The 17,807-nt window shown below is 49.0% G+C and overlaps 10 protein-coding genes across 10 annotated transcripts; 5 read left to right on the top strand and 5 right to left on the bottom strand.

Annotated features, from left to right (window-relative positions):
* Nucleotides 1-610: 610 nt before the first annotated feature.
* Nucleotides 611-1,210, bottom strand: RLP24 (ATPase-activating ribosome biosynthesis protein; the record flags this gene model as incomplete). Its single annotated transcript, XM_024858284.1, has 1 exon — nucleotides 611-1,210. One exon carries the CDS (start codon nucleotides 1,208-1,210, stop codon nucleotides 611-613), a length of 600 nt encoding a protein of 199 aa, XP_024713690.1.
* Nucleotides 1,211-1,703: 493 nt separating this feature from the next.
* On the top strand, nucleotides 1,704-2,174 carry PAM18 (Pam18p; the record flags this gene model as incomplete). The annotated part of the gene is made up of 1 exon (XM_024858283.1): nucleotides 1,704-2,174. One exon carries the CDS (start codon nucleotides 1,704-1,706, stop codon nucleotides 2,172-2,174), a length of 471 nt encoding a protein of 156 aa, XP_024713689.1.
* A 1,144-nt stretch (nucleotides 2,175-3,318) lies between these two features.
* On the top strand, nucleotides 3,319-5,338 carry C7M61_002926 (uncharacterized protein; the record flags this gene model as incomplete). Its single annotated transcript, XM_024858282.1, has 2 exons — nucleotides 3,319-5,207; nucleotides 5,236-5,338. 2 exons carry the CDS (start codon nucleotides 3,319-3,321, stop codon nucleotides 5,336-5,338), a joined length of 1,992 nt encoding a protein of 663 aa, XP_024713688.1.
* Nucleotides 5,339-5,361: 23 nt separating this feature from the next.
* On the bottom strand, nucleotides 5,362-6,621 carry CRH11 (transglycosylase; the record flags this gene model as incomplete). Its single annotated transcript, XM_024858281.1, has 1 exon — nucleotides 5,362-6,621. One exon carries the CDS (start codon nucleotides 6,619-6,621, stop codon nucleotides 5,362-5,364), a length of 1,260 nt encoding a protein of 419 aa, XP_024713687.1.
* Nucleotides 6,622-8,174: 1,553 nt separating this feature from the next.
* Nucleotides 8,175-8,591, bottom strand: C7M61_002924 (phosphatase; the record flags this gene model as incomplete). Its single annotated transcript, XM_024858280.1, has 1 exon — nucleotides 8,175-8,591. One exon carries the CDS (start codon nucleotides 8,589-8,591, stop codon nucleotides 8,175-8,177), a length of 417 nt encoding a protein of 138 aa, XP_024713686.1.
* A 1,449-nt stretch (nucleotides 8,592-10,040) lies between these two features.
* PCT1 (choline-phosphate cytidylyltransferase) lies at nucleotides 10,041-11,327 on the top strand (the record flags this gene model as incomplete). Its single annotated transcript, XM_024858279.1, has 1 exon — nucleotides 10,041-11,327. The coding sequence occupies one exon, from the start codon at nucleotides 10,041-10,043 to the stop codon at nucleotides 11,325-11,327; it is 1,287 nt and encodes a 428-aa protein (XP_024713685.1).
* A 503-nt stretch (nucleotides 11,328-11,830) lies between these two features.
* On the top strand, nucleotides 11,831-12,859 carry C7M61_002922 (ERMES complex subunit; the record flags this gene model as incomplete). Its single annotated transcript, XM_024858278.1, has 1 exon — nucleotides 11,831-12,859. One exon carries the CDS (start codon nucleotides 11,831-11,833, stop codon nucleotides 12,857-12,859), a length of 1,029 nt encoding a protein of 342 aa, XP_024713684.1.
* A 21-nt stretch (nucleotides 12,860-12,880) lies between these two features.
* Nucleotides 12,881-13,654, bottom strand: C7M61_002921 (serine/threonine protein kinase; the record flags this gene model as incomplete). The annotated part of the gene is made up of 1 exon (XM_024858277.1): nucleotides 12,881-13,654. One exon carries the CDS (start codon nucleotides 13,652-13,654, stop codon nucleotides 12,881-12,883), a length of 774 nt encoding a protein of 257 aa, XP_024713683.1.
* Nucleotides 13,655-14,417: 763 nt separating this feature from the next.
* On the top strand, nucleotides 14,418-16,868 carry C7M61_002920 (glucose-induced degradation complex subunit; the record flags this gene model as incomplete). Its single annotated transcript, XM_024858276.1, has 1 exon — nucleotides 14,418-16,868. One exon carries the CDS (start codon nucleotides 14,418-14,420, stop codon nucleotides 16,866-16,868), a length of 2,451 nt encoding a protein of 816 aa, XP_024713682.1.
* A 183-nt stretch (nucleotides 16,869-17,051) lies between these two features.
* C7M61_002919 (uncharacterized protein) lies at nucleotides 17,052-17,755 on the bottom strand (the record flags this gene model as incomplete). Its single annotated transcript, XM_024858275.1, has 2 exons — nucleotides 17,052-17,064; nucleotides 17,115-17,755. The coding sequence occupies 2 exons, from the start codon at nucleotides 17,753-17,755 to the stop codon at nucleotides 17,052-17,054; spliced, it is 654 nt and encodes a 217-aa protein (XP_024713681.1).
* Between the last annotated feature and the right edge of the window lie 52 nt (nucleotides 17,756-17,807).

Genomic DNA, 17,807 nt, shown 5'->3' with positions numbered 1-17,807 from the left:
CTCTCATACTACATCGCGTTTTGGCGCGTTTCTCATCTAAGCTTCAGAACCACCAATACTACCATCACCAAAACATGTCGTCCCCTCTATCAGATTGCTCAACGGTATCACGAAAGCGCTCCAGAGACGAGTTTGACTTTTCTTCGCCAATCAAGAAAACACAGACACACCAGATCCACACTGAAGCTCACATCCACACAGTCAATAGCCTAATGGAAGCACTGAGGCGACAGAGAGAGTTCCCCAAAGTCGAAGAAGAAGAACAGGTGGAGGAGGAAGTTTCCAATTACCAACAAAGACCATTTTGGCCCGCTCTCCAGACGGTCAAACGAAGTTAATGAAGAAAGAACATAGAGGAAAGGTTCCCTCGAACCACCTACAACCTAACGATAATACACGTCAACACCAGTCATTTTCCTGATTGCTTGTCCTGCCTTATTACATATCCTGGGAGCATTGCTCCGATCTATAAAGATGAACCAGAGGTCCATGTGCAACCATTGATCGGCTGTATAGCTTGCTAGGAACGGGGCAGTAGAACCCCTGAGTATCCTGATGTGAAGTATCCTGTGGAGCCCCAGACCCGGGGACTCCCCGGAGCCTGGCCTGCTCAGGCTCTAGCCTTTCTCTTGGCCTTCAACAACACCTTCTGTTTCTGCTGCTCAGCCTCAGAGTCGGACTCCTCCTCGGATTCGACCTCCATCATATCCTCGTCTTCGTCCTCAGACTCAACCTCATCCAGCTCGGCGGCAGCCTCCTTGGCGGCCTTCTTCTCGGCCTTTCTGCGCAACTCGACCTCTCTCATTCTCAACAACTCAGGGTTCTCCTCCACCAACTTACGGTCAAGAGCCATCTGGCGCTCCTTGTTGCCACGCATACGGTTCTTGTAGAAGGCACGCTCACGCTTCTGTCTGATCTCCTCGATTCTAGACATGGCCTTCAAGGTGGTGGCCACCAACTCACGGTTGTATCTGACAGGGACGTTTCTTCTCAGGGCGAACGTCAACGTCGAGTCGACGACCAACTCCTTACCGGCAGCCTTTCTAAAGGCCTTGGTCCATCTCAACTTTCTAGGGTTTCTTCTCTGCTTGAAGGCCTTGTGGCACTTGGCTCTGCAGAATCTGAACTCCTTGGCGTCGTTTCTAACGAACATGATACCTTTGCTCGGGTAGACCGGCGACAGGCAGAAATGACAGGAGTAGACTCTCATGGTTTATGCAAATGTGGTAAATTGGCCCGGGGGCTGATGCTATGTAGTGAAGATGGATCCGAGATGAGATGCGAAGAGGTGGAAAAAAATCTACCCTAGTTATCGCGGTGCACGGGTGCGTCCCCACCATCTAACATACCGATGCATCCCAGGGATCCAAGAACTAAGATGAAGGTGAAATCGGCGAAAACCTCGAGGTTTATCTGAATTTTTCATGACTCATTCTTATGGATTGCTTTTTTCACATCCATATCACTGCCCAAGGTGTTGTCGAATATGAACATTGCAGATGCTCCTACGAGAGCTGACCCAGGAACCAGAAAAACAGTGATGGCATCACATTAGCTTAAAAGTATTCAAATTACAGACTTCCCAACGACTAGGCCCCACTGGTCTCCAGATTTGCACGATGTTCTGGAAAATTCAAATCGTGTCACGTGCGCAAAATCAACATTGAGAAGGCGAAGATTTTCACCACTTGTACCCCATAACCATGAACGCCTCCAATCTACAACCGCCACCAGACCAGCAGCAGCAACACCCACAACAGGTCTACCAACAACCTACATTTACTGGTCAGTTGCAGAAAAAGAAAGCCCCCGAGGGATCTGCTGAGTGGTACTTTGACCAAACATGCGACTGGATGGGCAACCACCCATGGCTCACAGGTCTCGGAGCCTTTGGTTTGGCCTACGTTGCCGCCGGCATGTTCAAGTCCAACCAGCCAGGCTTGAACGGTAAGGCTTTCATCAAGGGCTCCTTTGGCCCCAAGATGTCTGCCAAGGAGGCTCTACAGATCTTGAACTTGAAGGAAACTAACTTGTCCAAGGCCAAGTTGAAGGAGCAGCATAGAAAATTGATGATGGCCAACCATCCAGATAAGGGTGGCTCTGCCTTCTTGGCCACCAAGGTGAATGAGGCCAAAGACTTCTTGGAGAAGAGAGGCGGCATGAAGGACAAATAAACTAGCTTGTAAATATGCATGGATAGAGTGTCGGCTTCGGCTGGCCTACTGGAATAAAAGACGAAACGAAATGGACTGTAGGCTGCTCTTGAAGCTAGTAGTAGATGGGTGGTATAACACGAGATGAAGGAAGACTCCATAAGGATCAAAAGTAGAATCTGATTATTTCTTTCGAGCCCTAGATGGGATACGTGTTTCGTAACAGCTTTTCTTGGTGCCAGGCCTCACATTGTAGTATGAAATGCGTGAAATTTAGACAGCTTCTAAATTTGGAACAAGTGTGGGAAGTGGTGGATAATCGATACTTTTAAACATATAGTCTAGATCGGAAAGAAACTCTAGTATTATCTTGGGTCGATTTTGCAATTTCACGAATGTACCGCTTAACGGTGTAATCTGGGCCATCACCGGCTATTTCGGCTATGCGATAAGACATCCGGCTTTCTTTAGCCTATTCAGTAACCTTTGCATTTTATCGCTATCACCACATTTCCGTGCCTGTAAAACCTTCTCCTCATAACTTTAATTTCACTCTCCCACCTTCTGAGACAATTCCAAGTAGCAGCTTCTCAAATAGGCGTAGCGCCAAAACATCCTCCAATGAGGCTCAATATAGGGGTTTGAGCCGCTCGAGCAAAACATGGTGCCATTTAAAGCCAGCAAAGAGCTCAATCTGCTCAATGGCCCAATGGAAGAAATAAGTGAAAAATTCTGATCCGGCCATTCCACAGCTCCATTCCCATACCCCATACATTGAACCGCAATGGTTGCGAAATCAGCAACCGACATCGGCGACCGAAACACGGACGATGTGATTTTTTGAATATTTACAAAATATCGTTTAGATGCGATATGTGAACGTTGAAGCAGTATTTTTCAATTGCCCTGCCTTCCTCAATTGGGTGTTCGGTTGCTCAGCCGAGTGAGACATTTGCACCCAGTAGAAGGCATCCAAAGCACAAAGACATTCATTGAAATCGAATTTTTTTTGGCTAGTTCTCTATAATTTTCTTTCTCTATCAAGTTTCCATCCCACTTTCGTCCCGTTTTCACCGCCTTCCAAATATATGTAAACATGGAAAGGCTGATGCCGACTACAGCCTGCGCGCAAGATAAACAGATCTAACAAAGTGTTCGTACCACCATGACAACTTACGAAAAGATCGTCAAGGGCGCCACCAAAATCAAGGTGGCGGCGCCGAAGCCCAAGTACATCGAGCCCATTCTCATGGCCACCTCCATGAACCACCACGTGCTGCTGGAGAACTTCAACACCATCATGAGAACTCTCCGTCAGAGGCTTCAGGACAGCTCTTGGTCTGTGGTGTACAAGGCGCTAATTGTGATCCACATTATGATCCGGGAGGGCGACGGCGATGTGACATTGGAGTATTTGGCCCATCAGGCCCCGGGCATGCTCAACTTGAGCCATTCCAACATCTCCCGAAACCAAGGTTCCAGCGATGTGCGCTTTATCATGAGATACTCCCGGTACTTGCACACCAGGGTGAAGCTTTTCGGGGAGACCAAGGTGGATTATGTGAGGGACGAAAGAGTCAAGAACCTGACGGACCAGCAGGGCGGCCGTTTGCGCTCGTTGCCTGTGGAGAAGGGCTTGATAAGGGAGCTGGAGGGCTTGCAGAAGCAGATCGATGCGCTTTTGAAGAACAGTTTCATGGAGAACGAGGTCAAGAACGACGTCATTTTGACTGCGTTCCGCTTGTTGGTGAACGACCTCTTGGCCTTGTTCCAGGAGCTCAACGAAGGTGTCATCAACCTCTTGGAGCACTACTTCGAGATGTCCCGCTACGACGCTGAGAGGGCCTTGAAGGTGTACGTGAAGTTTGTGGACCAAACCAAGTATGTGATTGACTACCTCCGTGTGGCCAAGCACCTCGAGTACGCCACCGAATTGCATGTGCCTACCATCAAGCATGCCCCTACCGCTTTGACGTCGTCTTTGGAGGAGTACTTGAACGATCCCAATTTTGAGGAGAACAGACGCCGCTACATGCTCGAAAAGGGCCTGAAGGGCAAGGCCCCAGAGACTAATAGAGATACACCCGCCCAGGCACAGCCTCAAGCACAACCCCAAGCACAACCACAGGCGCAACAAGCTCAAGCGCTTCAGGGTCAGCCCCAGGCACAACAAAACCAGCATATCAACGGCCAAGACGGATTGCAGAGATCAGGCACTCTCTTGGTGCAACAATCGACTTACAACCCATGGGGCGGCAGCGTGGCCAGTCCCCAGCCGTTCCAGTTCGTCCAACAGGCCCAGGCTCAACCTACACAACCAACTCAAATCAATCCTGCTTTCACAGGTGCCGGGTTTGGCGGCTACGGTGCACAGCCTCAGGCCACTGGTACGAATCCGTTCATACAAAACCAAACTGGCTTCAATGGATTCCAGCAGCAGCCTACGCAGCAGTTCCAGCAACAACCAACTCAGCAGTTCCAGCAACAACCAAGTCAACAATTCCAGCAGCAGCCCACTCAGCAATTCCAGCAGCAGCCTACGCAACAATTTCAACAGGCGGGCGCTCAGCAGCCTGGATTCCAGCAACAAGGGTTCCAACAGACTGGTCAGTTTCAGCAACAACCTACGCAGCAGTTCCAGCAGACGGGCCAGTTGTCGGCACAGCACACGAACAACCCCTTCTCGAGCTTACCTACAACCCCTACGGGCCAGCCACAACCTGTTGCTGTCAATTCCACCAACCCATTTGGAAACACCCGATTTGCCAACTCTCGCACAACGCCATACTCGTTCTCTCAGGATAGAGACAAGCGTGTGTCTGTGACGGCGACCGGCAGTAACCCATTCAAGGTGTCGCAGACAACCACCAGCGTCTTTGACAATGCAGAGAAGCAGAAGCCTCAAGCTTTGCAGAGACAGCCGACCGCAGGCGGGTTGGAACATTTGCCCACGATTGCGGCATTCCCAGAGACTCAGCAGGAGCAGGCCAGAAACGCATACATTCTGAATGCTCAGACTAATTTGACGGCACAGGCCACGGGCCAGATGCAGCAGTTCCAGCAGAACCAATTGCAACACCAGCCGCAACATGCCCAGAACCAATTCTTCCAGCAGCAGCTCCAGCAGCAACAATTTCAGCAGCAGCAGCAACAGCCGCAAGCCTTCTACAATGAGCCCAGCTTAATTTAAATTATTCTATATACGGCACTAAAAGTTCAATGCCACCGCAACAAGGACAAGCAAGCTCGAGAGACCCGCAACGGCGCTGCCGTCGTGAGAAGTCACCGTAGGAATACCAGATTCCAGGCTCGAGGCAGACTCAGACAGGGATGTGTTGGAGTTGGAGTCTGAGCCAGAGCCAGAGCCGGAACCGGAACCGGAACCGGATTCGGAAGCGGAGGTGGTGGATGTCGTCAAAGTGGAAGCAGCGGACTCTGAGCCAGCAGAGGTTGTTGGGTTTGAAGAAGTGGTTGGAGAGTTGGATGTCTCAGCCTTGGAGGATGAGGATGTCGAAGAGCTGGAGCTTGTGGAAACGGAAGACAGGCTTGGAGTGGAGCTTGAAGAAGCAGAAGAGCTTGATGAGGCCGATGTCGAGGAGCTCGAGCTTGAGCTAGATGAGGACTTGGAGGAGGAGCTTCCGTCGTCGTCGCCATGAGCACCCTCTCTTCCGTTGATCTCTCCGTTCACCGCCTTGATCGACTGCCACGAGCCAGAGTGGTCGGTGTACTCGTACTTGTCACCGGTGGAGTAATCATCCACAAGCAACTTCTTGATGTGCATGGTGAAAGGAGCCTCCGAGTAGTCGGTCAAACCGCCGGCCCACTCGATGGTACCTTGCTCGTTGGTAGGATCACCACCAGCCCAAATACCGGCCTTGATGTACAGCGGGCTTTGAGGGAAACCCTGGCTGTTGTCGCTAGAAAGCGTTCTGACCGGGGTACCTTCCAAATACCATACAATCTCGTTTTCCGTCCAGACAATGGTGTAGTTGAAGTAGTTCTCGTGAGGCAGGCCTGGAGTGGTGTGGTATTCGCCTCTGTCGTATGTGGTGGTGTCTCCCTTGGAGAAGTAGTTGGACTGGAACTGGGTATCGTCTCCGCCCAACAACTCGATATCGATTTCGTCCAAGTCGTCAGACATCAAAAAGAAAGACAGCACAATGCCCTTGCCTGGAGCAGCCTTCATCAATACCTCCACACGGCCAAACATGATGTAGAAGGTCAGTCTGATGCCTGGATTGTCACCCTTCTTTTTAAGCGTAAGTTCCAAGCCATCGTCAGTGTAAGAGACACCTGAAGGGATGGCAACAACATCAAAACGGTCGGATTCCTCGTGGAACTCCTCCACAAGACTGGTGCCCAAGGCAGTAACTGGCGAACAGGACGAAGAAAGAGGGTTGCAGTTACTGGACCCTGTGGCTGCCAAAACGGCTGCAAAGTGTGCGAGCAATGCTATGACGAAGAGCATTTTCTATGGTGTAGCGAGTGGTGAAAGGGCTGTTTTCCAAAAATACAAAAGAACGAAATCCCTTGGCTTTATACACTTTTGAGGAGTCCATGTCATGTCTTATACCTAAGACACGGTTGGAAGGAGTGACTGTGTGGGCTGTGACGCGGACAAAAATAGATCTGTGCGCAGCTGCCGAGACCGCTGTAACTGGGCTCGCAGGGGTGCTACGAAAAGTCTAATTACATGGATGAAATCGCAAACGCCGCTTTTGGGGCGAGATTTTTTTCCCGGCTCGTTTTGCCGAAGTTTACGTTATTTTTTGTAAAGCCGTCGACCCTGCTTCTCGCTTAAGGCGCGGTGTTCGCGTATTCCCACAATAACCCGGATTTGGACTCGCAGGCAGCCATTGTAGGCTGTAATGGCGGTCGTGAAAAGCTGTGCTGATAATAGATGAAACGAGCCACGGAGGTATTGTTGAAGGTTTGGCGATAAGAAATTGTGTTTTGGTGTTTTCTTCGTGCTGGTGGGTGCTAAACTTTGAGAGCTTGTGGTTACTACGTTGGGTGCAAATGGCGAACGTTAAAGCTAGACGGTGCCCCAAATGGCAATCCCCAAACACCGCCAGCAACGCTTGAATAAGTTTTACTTTTGTTTTTCAGTAAGCATCGCCAGCCCGCCCGATTGGCTTCTTTTCTTGGTGTAATCATATCGTACCACTCTGGCGTGGTTTACGACATTGTATGGTGGGGCTGTACACTGCGGTAAAACGCTGGCTCTGGTGCCCGATTAGCTTTGGCCTCAAGGTGAAATTGGTGATTTTCTAAATTTATTAAAAAATTGGTATTTTTGGATCCTGACGTATCCGTCGGATAATTGCTACCGGAATTACTGTGGAAGGTTCAGGTGGAGGCTCAGTGCAACAAGCCGAACACCGCGTAGCTGAGCCTACCCGAATTTACACTTTTCGGAAGGTCTCGATCAGCCAGAAGGTTCGATAGGCATGTCATATATAACCTTTTGGGAAAAACGATTTTGCAAGGCTGGCTTTTGGTGGTGTTATATTAAAATTGTTGCAAGTACCGTGTTTTGGTGATTTGGCTATGATGGTTGGAACATGGTGATAACCACCAGCTGCAGAGAGGTGCACCCCACCAGAATACCCATAAAACCAGGAAAGACCAATTTTTATCTTACAAGCATTTCTACAACCCAACCATTATCAAATCTTCACCATAGTGTTATTAATCATTACGAGGCCTATTTACAGTGAAGGGTGACGGGGCTGGCGCAAACCAGCAGTCGTTGTCTATGGAAAATCAAACTTTTTCATCTACCGGTGCTCCTGGCAACAGGAGGTTGTGTTCCGGTGCATATTGGCGAACCCAGCGCTCTATTTTCGTTCTCCTTCTCTCGACAAGATTTACCTTGCAAGAATTAAGCTTTGGATGATTTCCAAAGCAGCGACTAGATCCCTAGCAAAATGCGCTGGTGGGAGAGAAACAACCCTGGAATCCTCTCACCACAGCCATCAAGGCTCTCGTCAAGCCATTTGTCTGAGCTCGCCGACGTCTTCATTCGTTCCAGATATCGTCAGCGAAACCCTCCGTTACCGTGGGGTCTTCGCCGTACTTTCTGGCCCAGCGGGTGAATCCGCCCTCCATGACATAGACGTTTGGAACTTTCTCTCCCTCATTGGGGGCTTCTTCAATTGACCTCAAGAACAAAAGCGCCGCCTTGGGGCCTCTGGCCTGGGACAAGGCACAGTGGAAAACAACGTCCTTGACCTGGTTTTCCTCGAGTTTCATGCGGAGATCGGAGAGTCTCGAGCCAAACTCGTTGGCTGGGTAGTGGAGACATCCCTTGATGTGACCTCCGATGAAGTCGTCATCTCTGACATCCACCACAGCGAACTTGGTGCCGTTGGCGAACCATTGGCGCACCTCGCTGGGCTTGATAAACTTTAAGTCGGAAAAGCTGATTTGACTCATGGAATAGAGTCTTCTGAAATGTGGAAGAATTGTGGCAGGACGGGGCAAAGGTGCCAGTTAAATAGTTATTTAGCATTGCTTTCGCGGACGGCTCACAATGGCACGGTGATGCCGATGACCATAGAGATAATGGTCTGGAGTGAGGAAAAAGAAAAGAGGATAATGGCGAGTCAAGCAGACAATGGCGATGATTTTAGAGATTTGGTTTCGGTAGACCCTAGGAATTACCGAGGATCAGCGTATTAGTGTTTGACTACTGTGGACTAGGGTACTGGAGGTCTGTCTACTGTAGCAGCGCTAAAAGGTGGAAAGTGAGATACGAGATATCCAAGTCCGATGTGCATTTTTCAGCGGATACTACACTAAGCCATCGGTGCCACCGGGTTTAGAACATCCGGAGCATCGATTAAGCTTTTCGTAAACATGTGAAATACACCAACTTTATCAAATTCAATGGCAAATTCCGACCAAGCCGTGCTCCACGCAAGGGCTTAAAATCGGACCTTGCTTCTGGTGATGCTCCGCGGTTGCTGCCAGGGAAATGTAGAATCATCTCGGAGTTCAGGTGCGTCTATAGCCGTTCTGATGTGATTTAGCGAGGTGGTTCGAGAAGCGAATCAAAAGAAATGACAAAGATTCCGTTAGATAAACGGCTTTAGGAAGAAAGACTCACAGGATGCTCTACACAGAGGAGGTCATGACTTGGAGACAATGGACTGTTACGCCTGCCTTCCTTGGTGCTACTGTAGAGGTTGCTGAAATCGACGCAGGTGTGAATTCGCTTGCCGACGGGTAGTGGCGAACAATGGGTCGTCACGGTTTTTTTTCTTGAACCTCACTTAGCGACGTTGAGGTGGGAGGGAATCTGGGGTTGCAACTGACTACCCCGGAATGTGCATGAGACAATGTGGCAAAGCGTGACATCTGCGTGTGTTGAATTAGTTTTTTTTTTTTTTTTTGATTTCTTCTTTTGTTTTCTTCTTTTGAAAGTCTATAAGAATTGTGCCAAAACTTTAGGGTGGTGGACATTGCCTGAGCAACCACCTGACCACTATGGCTGCGACGAGATCTTCACCTGACAAAAGTCCAAAACCGAAAAAAGGTCAATTGCAGAAACCGAAGCTGATTTCAGCAAATCAAACAATCTTCTCTCTTTTCTCCGTCGCTAAACCTAAAATCAACACTCAGCCGCAAGGAGACCTCCTCCAGGTATTCACATGAGGCTCGCAACTGGTTTTCGCAATCGCCCGTGCTTAAGCAGCCGTGCCTCAGATGACTCTGGAAAGAAGGCATTGCATTTTCTTGTTTTTCCCGTACTCGAAGAACCACCTTTTCCAATTTTTTAGCCATTTTTTGCCCGGTCAAACCACCTGGCTGTGTCTCTACATACCACACCTTTGCACCACGGGTTCCATTAAATCGCAGTGAAAATCAAAGGCTTTCTTCACAATGTCCATGCTGCCCGAATCTGACGACAAGGCGGACGGCCAGCTCAAGAAGACTCTTCTGGTCGATTCCATTGCACCCACATTGACTCTGTTCTTCCGCAAGCGCAAGAGATCGGAGTCAACCTCGGATCTGGAAAGAGCCAATTCGTCAGACCTGAGCGACGAATCCGATCTGGATGGCCCAGCGGCCCAGAAACGCAGAAAAGTCCAGAAATCGAAGGAGCAGGAGGAATTCGAAAAAAGAGACAAGCAGTACGAGGCAGAGCTCCCGGAAGAGTACCGCAAATTCCGCCCCGTGGGCCACAGATTCAATCTTCCCCCTACAGACAGACCCGTCCGAATCTACGCCGATGGTGTTTTCGACTTGTTCCACTTGGGCCACATGAGGCAGTTGGAGCAGGCTAAGAAAAGTTTCGAAAACGTCGAGTTGGTGTGTGGAATTCCCTCGGATAAGGAGACCCACAAGAGAAAGGGTCTCACGGTGCTTTCCGACCAGCAAAGAATCGATACCCTTAAGCACTGTCGCTGGGTGGATGAGGTCATTCCCAATGCCCCATGGTGCGTTACTGCTGACTTTTTGTTGGAGCACAAGATCGATTACGTTGCTCACGATGACTTGCCATATGCCTCGGCAGACTCTGACGATATCTACAAGCCCATCAAGGAAAGAGGCATGTTTTTGGTGACACAGAGAACCGAGGGCATTTCGACCTCCGACATCATCACCAAGGTGATCAGAGACTACGACAAGTACTTGATGAGAAACTTTGCTCGTGGTGCCACGCGAAAGGAACTCAATGTGTCGTGGTTGAAGAAGAACGAGTTGGACTTCAAGAAGCACGTCAACGACTTCCGCACCTACTGGATGAGAAACAAGACCAGCATCAACAACGTGTCGAAGGATCTCTACTTCGAGGTCAGAGAGTACTTGCGTGGAAAGAAGTCCGACTTGTCTTTTGCCAACTTTGCCAACAACCACCTTCCTCACAGCAACAGCTCCCCTAGTCTCGTCAGCGACCTGGACGACGCCCTGCGTGCCCTGAGTCCTCTCACCGAGTTTGCCTCCAAGTACATTGTGAACAAGAACGAGAAACCCGGCCGTTTTTTCAAGGGCTTCAACCTCAACAACTGGATGCAGAAGGACGACTCTCACGATGAGGAGGAGCGTCCTCGCAGAAAGAGAACCGCCGCCTTGGCTGCCAAAAACGAGTTGACCACTTCGGCGTCGGCCCCAGCGACGACGCTGCCCCGTAAGATCAGGAAGCCCAGATCGAGAAAACAGCATTAGAGAACAACAAGGTACGTGAGCCTCCAGGCGTCGCTATTCCAACTGCATGTGCCGGCCACTATCGGTTGTATATGTGAATAAGGTAATTATATATGTTGCATCACTGGTTGTAGGTGTGGAGATGAGAGTAGCCATTGAAAGCGTATTCAATTAAGAGTGGTAATTACGCCGACGTTAGCAAATATCCAGTGAAATTGATCGAATCTTTCATTTTCGACGAAAACTTATAAGTTTGACGATCAACGGTGCAGACCTGAGATACATAGGCAGAAGCAGATATGTATACAATGAGAGACACAAGTTGCAGCCATTCCGTACCACACATCTATGCTAAATTTACTCAATTTTTTTCCATTTATTACGAAGAAATTTGAAGAAATTTGCTGAAATAGCTATAACATTTCTACCACTACATCCACTAAATCAGACCCCCATCGCCATCAACTACATCTTCTACCAGTGCGAAATCATCTGTTGATCTTCTACACCTACTTGAAACAAACATGGAGGGTCAGGAGCTCCTGCGCACATGGGCAGAAATGGACACGCCTACAGGATTCCAAAATCCCACTGAACGTATAGTGACCGTTCCAGTGCCCGTTTCCAGCAATGCCTGGAGTTTCACACAAGGTCTAATATGTGGACAAGTGAGTGTGGTGCTAGTGATTTTGGTATTCATCAAGTTTTTCGTGTTTGCCGATGGCCTGCCGCAACTGGCGACGCTGAAGTCGACGAAAAGAGACGTGGCTGCTGTGGTTGTGAAGAGAGACAAACAGAAGGACGAAGACGAAGACGACAGTGCCAAGTTGGCTACGATTCTTGAAAAAACATACTACGACGTGGAGACCCACGCGCCCGAGTCACTCGACTGGTTCAATGTGCTTGTGGCGCAGACAATCGCTCAATTGAGAACGGAAGCGTTGCTTTCGGATAACATATACCACCTGCTCAATGCCTTCCTTGAGAAGCTGGATACACCAGACTACTTGGACAGGATCCGCCTACTGGAGATCGACATTGGCGACGATTTTCCTATATTCTCAAACTGCCGAATTAAACACAGCGGGGACGACTTTGGACGCCTTGAGGCCCGTATTGACGTGGATCTCTCAGATACCCTCACCCTAGGTATAGATACTAGGCTCTTGTTGAACCACCCAAGGGCACTCACGGCAGCCTTGCCCGTGCAACTCTCCGTCTCCATTGTTCGTTTCTCCGGCTGTCTCACGGTATCTTTAGTGAACACCAACGAAACAGGCTTTGTCGGTGGTTCCAAGGACAAAGAGTCTGGCGGCACGGCGCTCATGTTCTCGTTTTCGCCAGACTACAGACTCGAATTTTCCGTCAAGTCTCTTATAGGCTCCAGAGCCAAACTACAAGATGTGCCCAAGATCTCCGACCTCATAGAAAGCAAGTTGCGGTCGTGGTTTAAAGACCGGTGCGTGGAGCCCCGGTTCCAGGTGATCAAGTTGCCCTCTATGTGGCCCCGGAGCAAAAATACCCGTGAACCTGCCCAGGCCCGGGAGGAATGATGCGTATGCTGTATTTAGTATTTATCCCAACATGGATCTCTTGCGTCCACGCAAACGGACGTCTTCTAGCTTTTTGATGGTTTCCTGGAGCTTCTTGCGGCCGCCCTTGCTGGCATAGCTCTGATGAAGCTCCTCGTAACCCTGGAGAAGCCACAGGTTGTATTGGTCTGCGTAGTCTGAATGTGTGCTCAACACCGCTCTTTCCATGACATACAAATCGACTGCCTTGTCCTCTGGAAGATTCGAGTACGTGCTCAATCCAAAGTCAATGAGGTAAACGTCGTTCTCCTGTAATATCAAATTCAGTGTGGTCAAGTCTCCGTGGATCATATCGTTCAAGTGCAACTTAGCTATAGCCGAGCCTGTTGCTTTCAATACCTGCTCCACCTCGGAGCTGAGACAGCTCTCCTTATCTTCCTTCTCCAAATGCCAAAGGTAGTTTTTGATCAGCGAAACCTGCCCGTTCGGAAGATCTATCCCGACATGGTCCATCCAAATGACTCCGTTTGGTGCATCTAGCAGAATCAAAGCTGGAGCCGCCACACCGATTTTCGCCAACTTTGCCATAAACTTGGCCTCGCCCACCGTACGCAGCTTGGTGATAAGCGCATCGATCTTTGGATGTCTATATGGTTTTGGTGGTCTGTACTTGATGATGAACCGAGACGCTTTTGGATGTGGAGAGTATGGATGCACTTCTGTGGAAAACACCAAGGCTTCGGCGCCCTGGGATACTAGAGAAAGGGGCACGTGGGGCACCACCTTCTGAACGTCTTTTAGTATGGCATCCGTCATGGAGTTGTAGGTGGATGAGTGTTGATGCTCTTCGCGAAGTTGATATAGAGGAGGCAGGTAGGACAGTGGAGTGGAGGTTCAGGTGATGGAATTTAGTGTCTTTTTGGGGATGTTGAGGTTGCTTGAAGTTTATGGTGTTTTTGGGTTTGGTTCATGATTTGGGTTTTGTAAGCTTGGACTTTTGGGTATAACTGTTGCAGCTGAGTGGGATAGAGGGCCACAGTACAGAGGTATCTAGTCAGGTAAGCCAAAGACATGAGGTTTAAAGTGATCTGTATAAAATATTGTAAAACATTTCAGATATAGTATTATTCATTTGTCACTTCCCCTTGTAGTGTATTCAATTCATGAAACTTGATGCATGCTGGAAGGCAACTGGCCATAATTTCGCAGCCATTACCCACCACATTATTATTCAGTGGCAATTACATGACTAATATTCCGAAGATGAGTCACCTCTTGTAAGCACCGAAACACCTATAAACGACTAATTGGCCAAATCACCAGCCTTCCAAATTCACTTCTCGCTTGTCTCTTCTGACTCCTACCAGCACGCCACTCACACAGAACCCATCCAAGAACCCATCCAAATCACCACCATCAAGATCCACAAAATCCCACAAATCCAACAAATCACCTCCTACACCAATTGACATTTTAAACCCCCAAAAAGAGTAAAGTTCATCTCCCCCTCCAAAATAATCCCTGGTGGTCCTACTTCTTGCTACCCCAGACTGCGCGAACTGAAACCAACTACTACATCATGGCTGAACTAGTGTACGTGGTTCCACCATACCTCCTCAACACGTGCGTGGGGCTTGATCTCCAAAGAGAGGTGGCTGCCCTTGATGCTCAGCTAGCAGCCAAAAATGTGTTTTCGCCGCTGAAGCAAATCCGCTTTCGGCAACCCAAGGACATTGAGACCACCGAGGACGTATTCCTGAACGACCCTGCGGTCAACGACATGATCAAGGAGAAACTCCGGGACAAGTTTGCTGTTTTGGGAATGTTGGGCTCGTCTCCGGCCGAGCACGTCCTGGACGAGTTGTTGTATGGCCTTTACGAGATCTTCAAGGAACGACTCAGTTTGGCTCAGGAACCCGCTTCCATGGAGACATCCAGAGCACTGCAAACGTCCAATGGCTCCGAGAAACTGAAGAAACTGGCCTTTGGATACCCCAGATTGGGTGAAGTCACATTTGGCCCGCTGTTTCTCAAGAACGTGGAGTCATGCTTGTCCAACTACTCCTTGGAGGCCTTGCTCAATTGGGCCAAGGAGAGCTCCGAGCACAAGTACTCCTTTTTTCCATCCTTAGTCGTGGGAAGTCAAGCGTTTCTTTCGCCATTGCCAATGTACTGGACTCCGCTCTCTGTGGATAAGCACCTAGAACACTTGGACAAGAACTTGGGCATGGAGATCGATACACTGAGTGGGTACTCCTTGTTGAAGTTCAAACTACAAGGGAACAACCTACCATTTGATGACTTGTTCCGTAAGAAGCGCTACTTCAACTTCATTGCCAATAACGACGTGCAAGAGAAGTGTGTTATCTTCTACTACGAGGTGCTGGTGGACCAGCTCGCCACAGCCGCCTCGGACTACAAACCATTGATCAGTCTAAACGACTCCCTGTTAGCAGCAGGAAGCTCCTTGTTCTTCACCTTGGGCTACACCAAGCGGAAAGTGCGTTTTGACAAGATGCCCACTAATACTACCACAGGTATCAACACACAGAGTTTGGACTTAAAAGCCATCCAGAGCAACATCTCATTCTACAATCAAAACGTATACAACAAGAAGATCGACGACGACACACTCACATTCCTCGGTGCCGAGCCGGGTGTCTCGTTTGAAGGAAGTTTTGCGGTAAACTTCAACAACTCATGCTCCTACGCATCTATCAAAAGCGGTGACAGCTCATACAGAACATCGTCACTCAACACGAACAGACGTTTCTCACAATTCAACAGACAAACTGCTGTTGACCAGGATACTAGTAAGATTGACGTTGAGGTCCCTTTCAACATCCATGCCAATAATCACGAGAGGATCAAAAAGCGTTACAGAACCGACACGGTGGGCTGTGGTGTCAATTTCATAGACAAGACTCTTTTCATTACGCTCAACGGAATCCTCGTCAAGGAGATCACCGAGAAGGAAATGGTGGACTCCAACAGACACAAGGACAGTATCTTTGAGCACGATCAAAAGATGGGATCTTTATTCCCAATGATTGGCTTCCAGCTCTCTGAACTTCTGCGAGACTTGCCTGCGGGCGAACTTCCAGAGACGGTGATCAAGACGAACTTTGGACTCAAGGAGTTCGAGTTCAACATCAATCGCTACGTTGACAATTTCAAGAAGAAACAAGCTGATGAGCTCACAAAGATGATTGCGGATGAGTCTCAGACCCAGCCTCAAAACACAGTTCCTGACGATAGCTCGTTTGAGAAGGCTGTAGCCGACATACGCAGTGATTCAGAGGTCTTGAATAAGTTCATTAAGGGCTACTTGATACAACATGGTTACCTTGAGACATTGAAGTCTTTCAACGGTGACGTGGAGGACCTTTCGTCTCACATACATGGTGATGTTGACATGGAGGGAGAAGCTTCGAAGCAACAGGAAGCTTTAGTGGAAGAATCCCATGCCACACAGAGACACCAAGTGAGACTGTTGATCTATGAGAAGAAGTTCCTAGAAGCGGCTTCGTTCCTCGAGACAAACTACTCACTCCTCGACAAACTAGACTCATACATCTTCGAACTTCGCTACCAGCATTACGTTTCTCTCGTGAAACGCTACCTCAATATCAAGTTTGGCAATGACTTTGACTTCGACTACAAGGAGGAGTCAAAGGAAGAGTACTTCAAGTCAGTGATTCAGTTCAACGAGGAGTTGGCCAAGCTGGTCTCGGCTAACACTGCAGCTCACGCAAAAGTCTCCAATTTCTCCGGTGTCATTTTGGCCAACAGCAAAGAGGAATTGAACGACATGCCAAGCGCCCAAAAAGAACTTGACAACCAACATATTGAGATCGAAAGACTAGCAAGCCGTGTCAATGCTGCCATCTTAGAACTGCTCAACTTCGAGAAGATTTCAAAGCTAGAGCATCTTATACAAAGCGCAGGCAATAACATCAACAGCCTCTGCATGGAGAACGACAACACGTATAAGCTTGTGAACTATGAACAGGATTACATTGACATCTAATTGGCCTCGGCTTTCAATTCGGTCTCTTTTTTGGTGCCAACCGCGGTGGCTGATTTTGCCCTTTTGGCGGACTTGCTCGAGACCGGAGCCGCACGCTTCTTCGACTCGACTTCCACGATAAAGTCCGGTGCAACATCAAATTGATCGAGAGACTTTTCATCAATCTCGGTTGGAAATTCGACATCAGTGAGCCTGTCTGAGCGGTGGCTGTGGTACATCTTCAATGCCCACGCGCCTCTTTCTAACTCATCAAGTGAGTCAATTTGGTACTTTCTGGCGACATTGATCATCACCAGCAAGAAATCGTCGGCGTATTCCTTGAGATTGTATTTGATGGGTTGGCCCGGGCGTAGAGGCTGTTGGACAAAGTAAAGAAAAGCCTCGTCACTGAAGAATGGGGGCGCCAATGGAGTAACATCTTTAAGGACGGCCAAGAGCAAACTGGCCGTAGCAGGGCCTACGCCTCTCAATTCGGTCAATCTTTTCAAGCTCAGGCGTAGCACGTTCTGATACTCCACCAAATCCACGTCCAGCCAATTGGCGTTTTTCTTCGCGTACTCTGTGAAGATCAGGAATCCGCTTTTCGTGGCCTTCTCGACAGATTCCTCTGAATTTGCCTGGATGAGCTTTGGAAGCGAAGGCCTGAACTTACCCTTGGCGAGTTTCCAGTCCATGAGTAAAGCCAATTCGGCCTTGGTGATGTACAAACGACCTTGGGAGTACCGTTTGCTGAGTTCTTTAGGGAAGTCCTGGCTTCTCCATTTGTCCAATTTGTTCAAGTTCCACCCCTCCTTGCCGTATAGCTTCGACAGTTGGCGCAGGAGCTCGTCTGTGATCCGGGGGTATAGCAACTTTGTGCCATTGACCAAAGAAGCTTTGTAGTCCATGTTGATTAAAAGCCCGGGCTCATGCGCGCAACGGCTGCGAAAGTGAGACAAT

Source organism: Candidozyma pseudohaemuli (genome assembly GCF_003013735.1).
Source record: "Candidozyma pseudohaemuli strain B12108 chromosome Unknown scaffold00006, whole genome shotgun sequence".
Lineage (NCBI taxonomy): Eukaryota > Fungi > Ascomycota > Pichiomycetes > Serinales > Metschnikowiaceae > Candidozyma > Candidozyma pseudohaemuli.
This window is presented reverse-complemented; position numbering and strand designations above follow the sequence as displayed.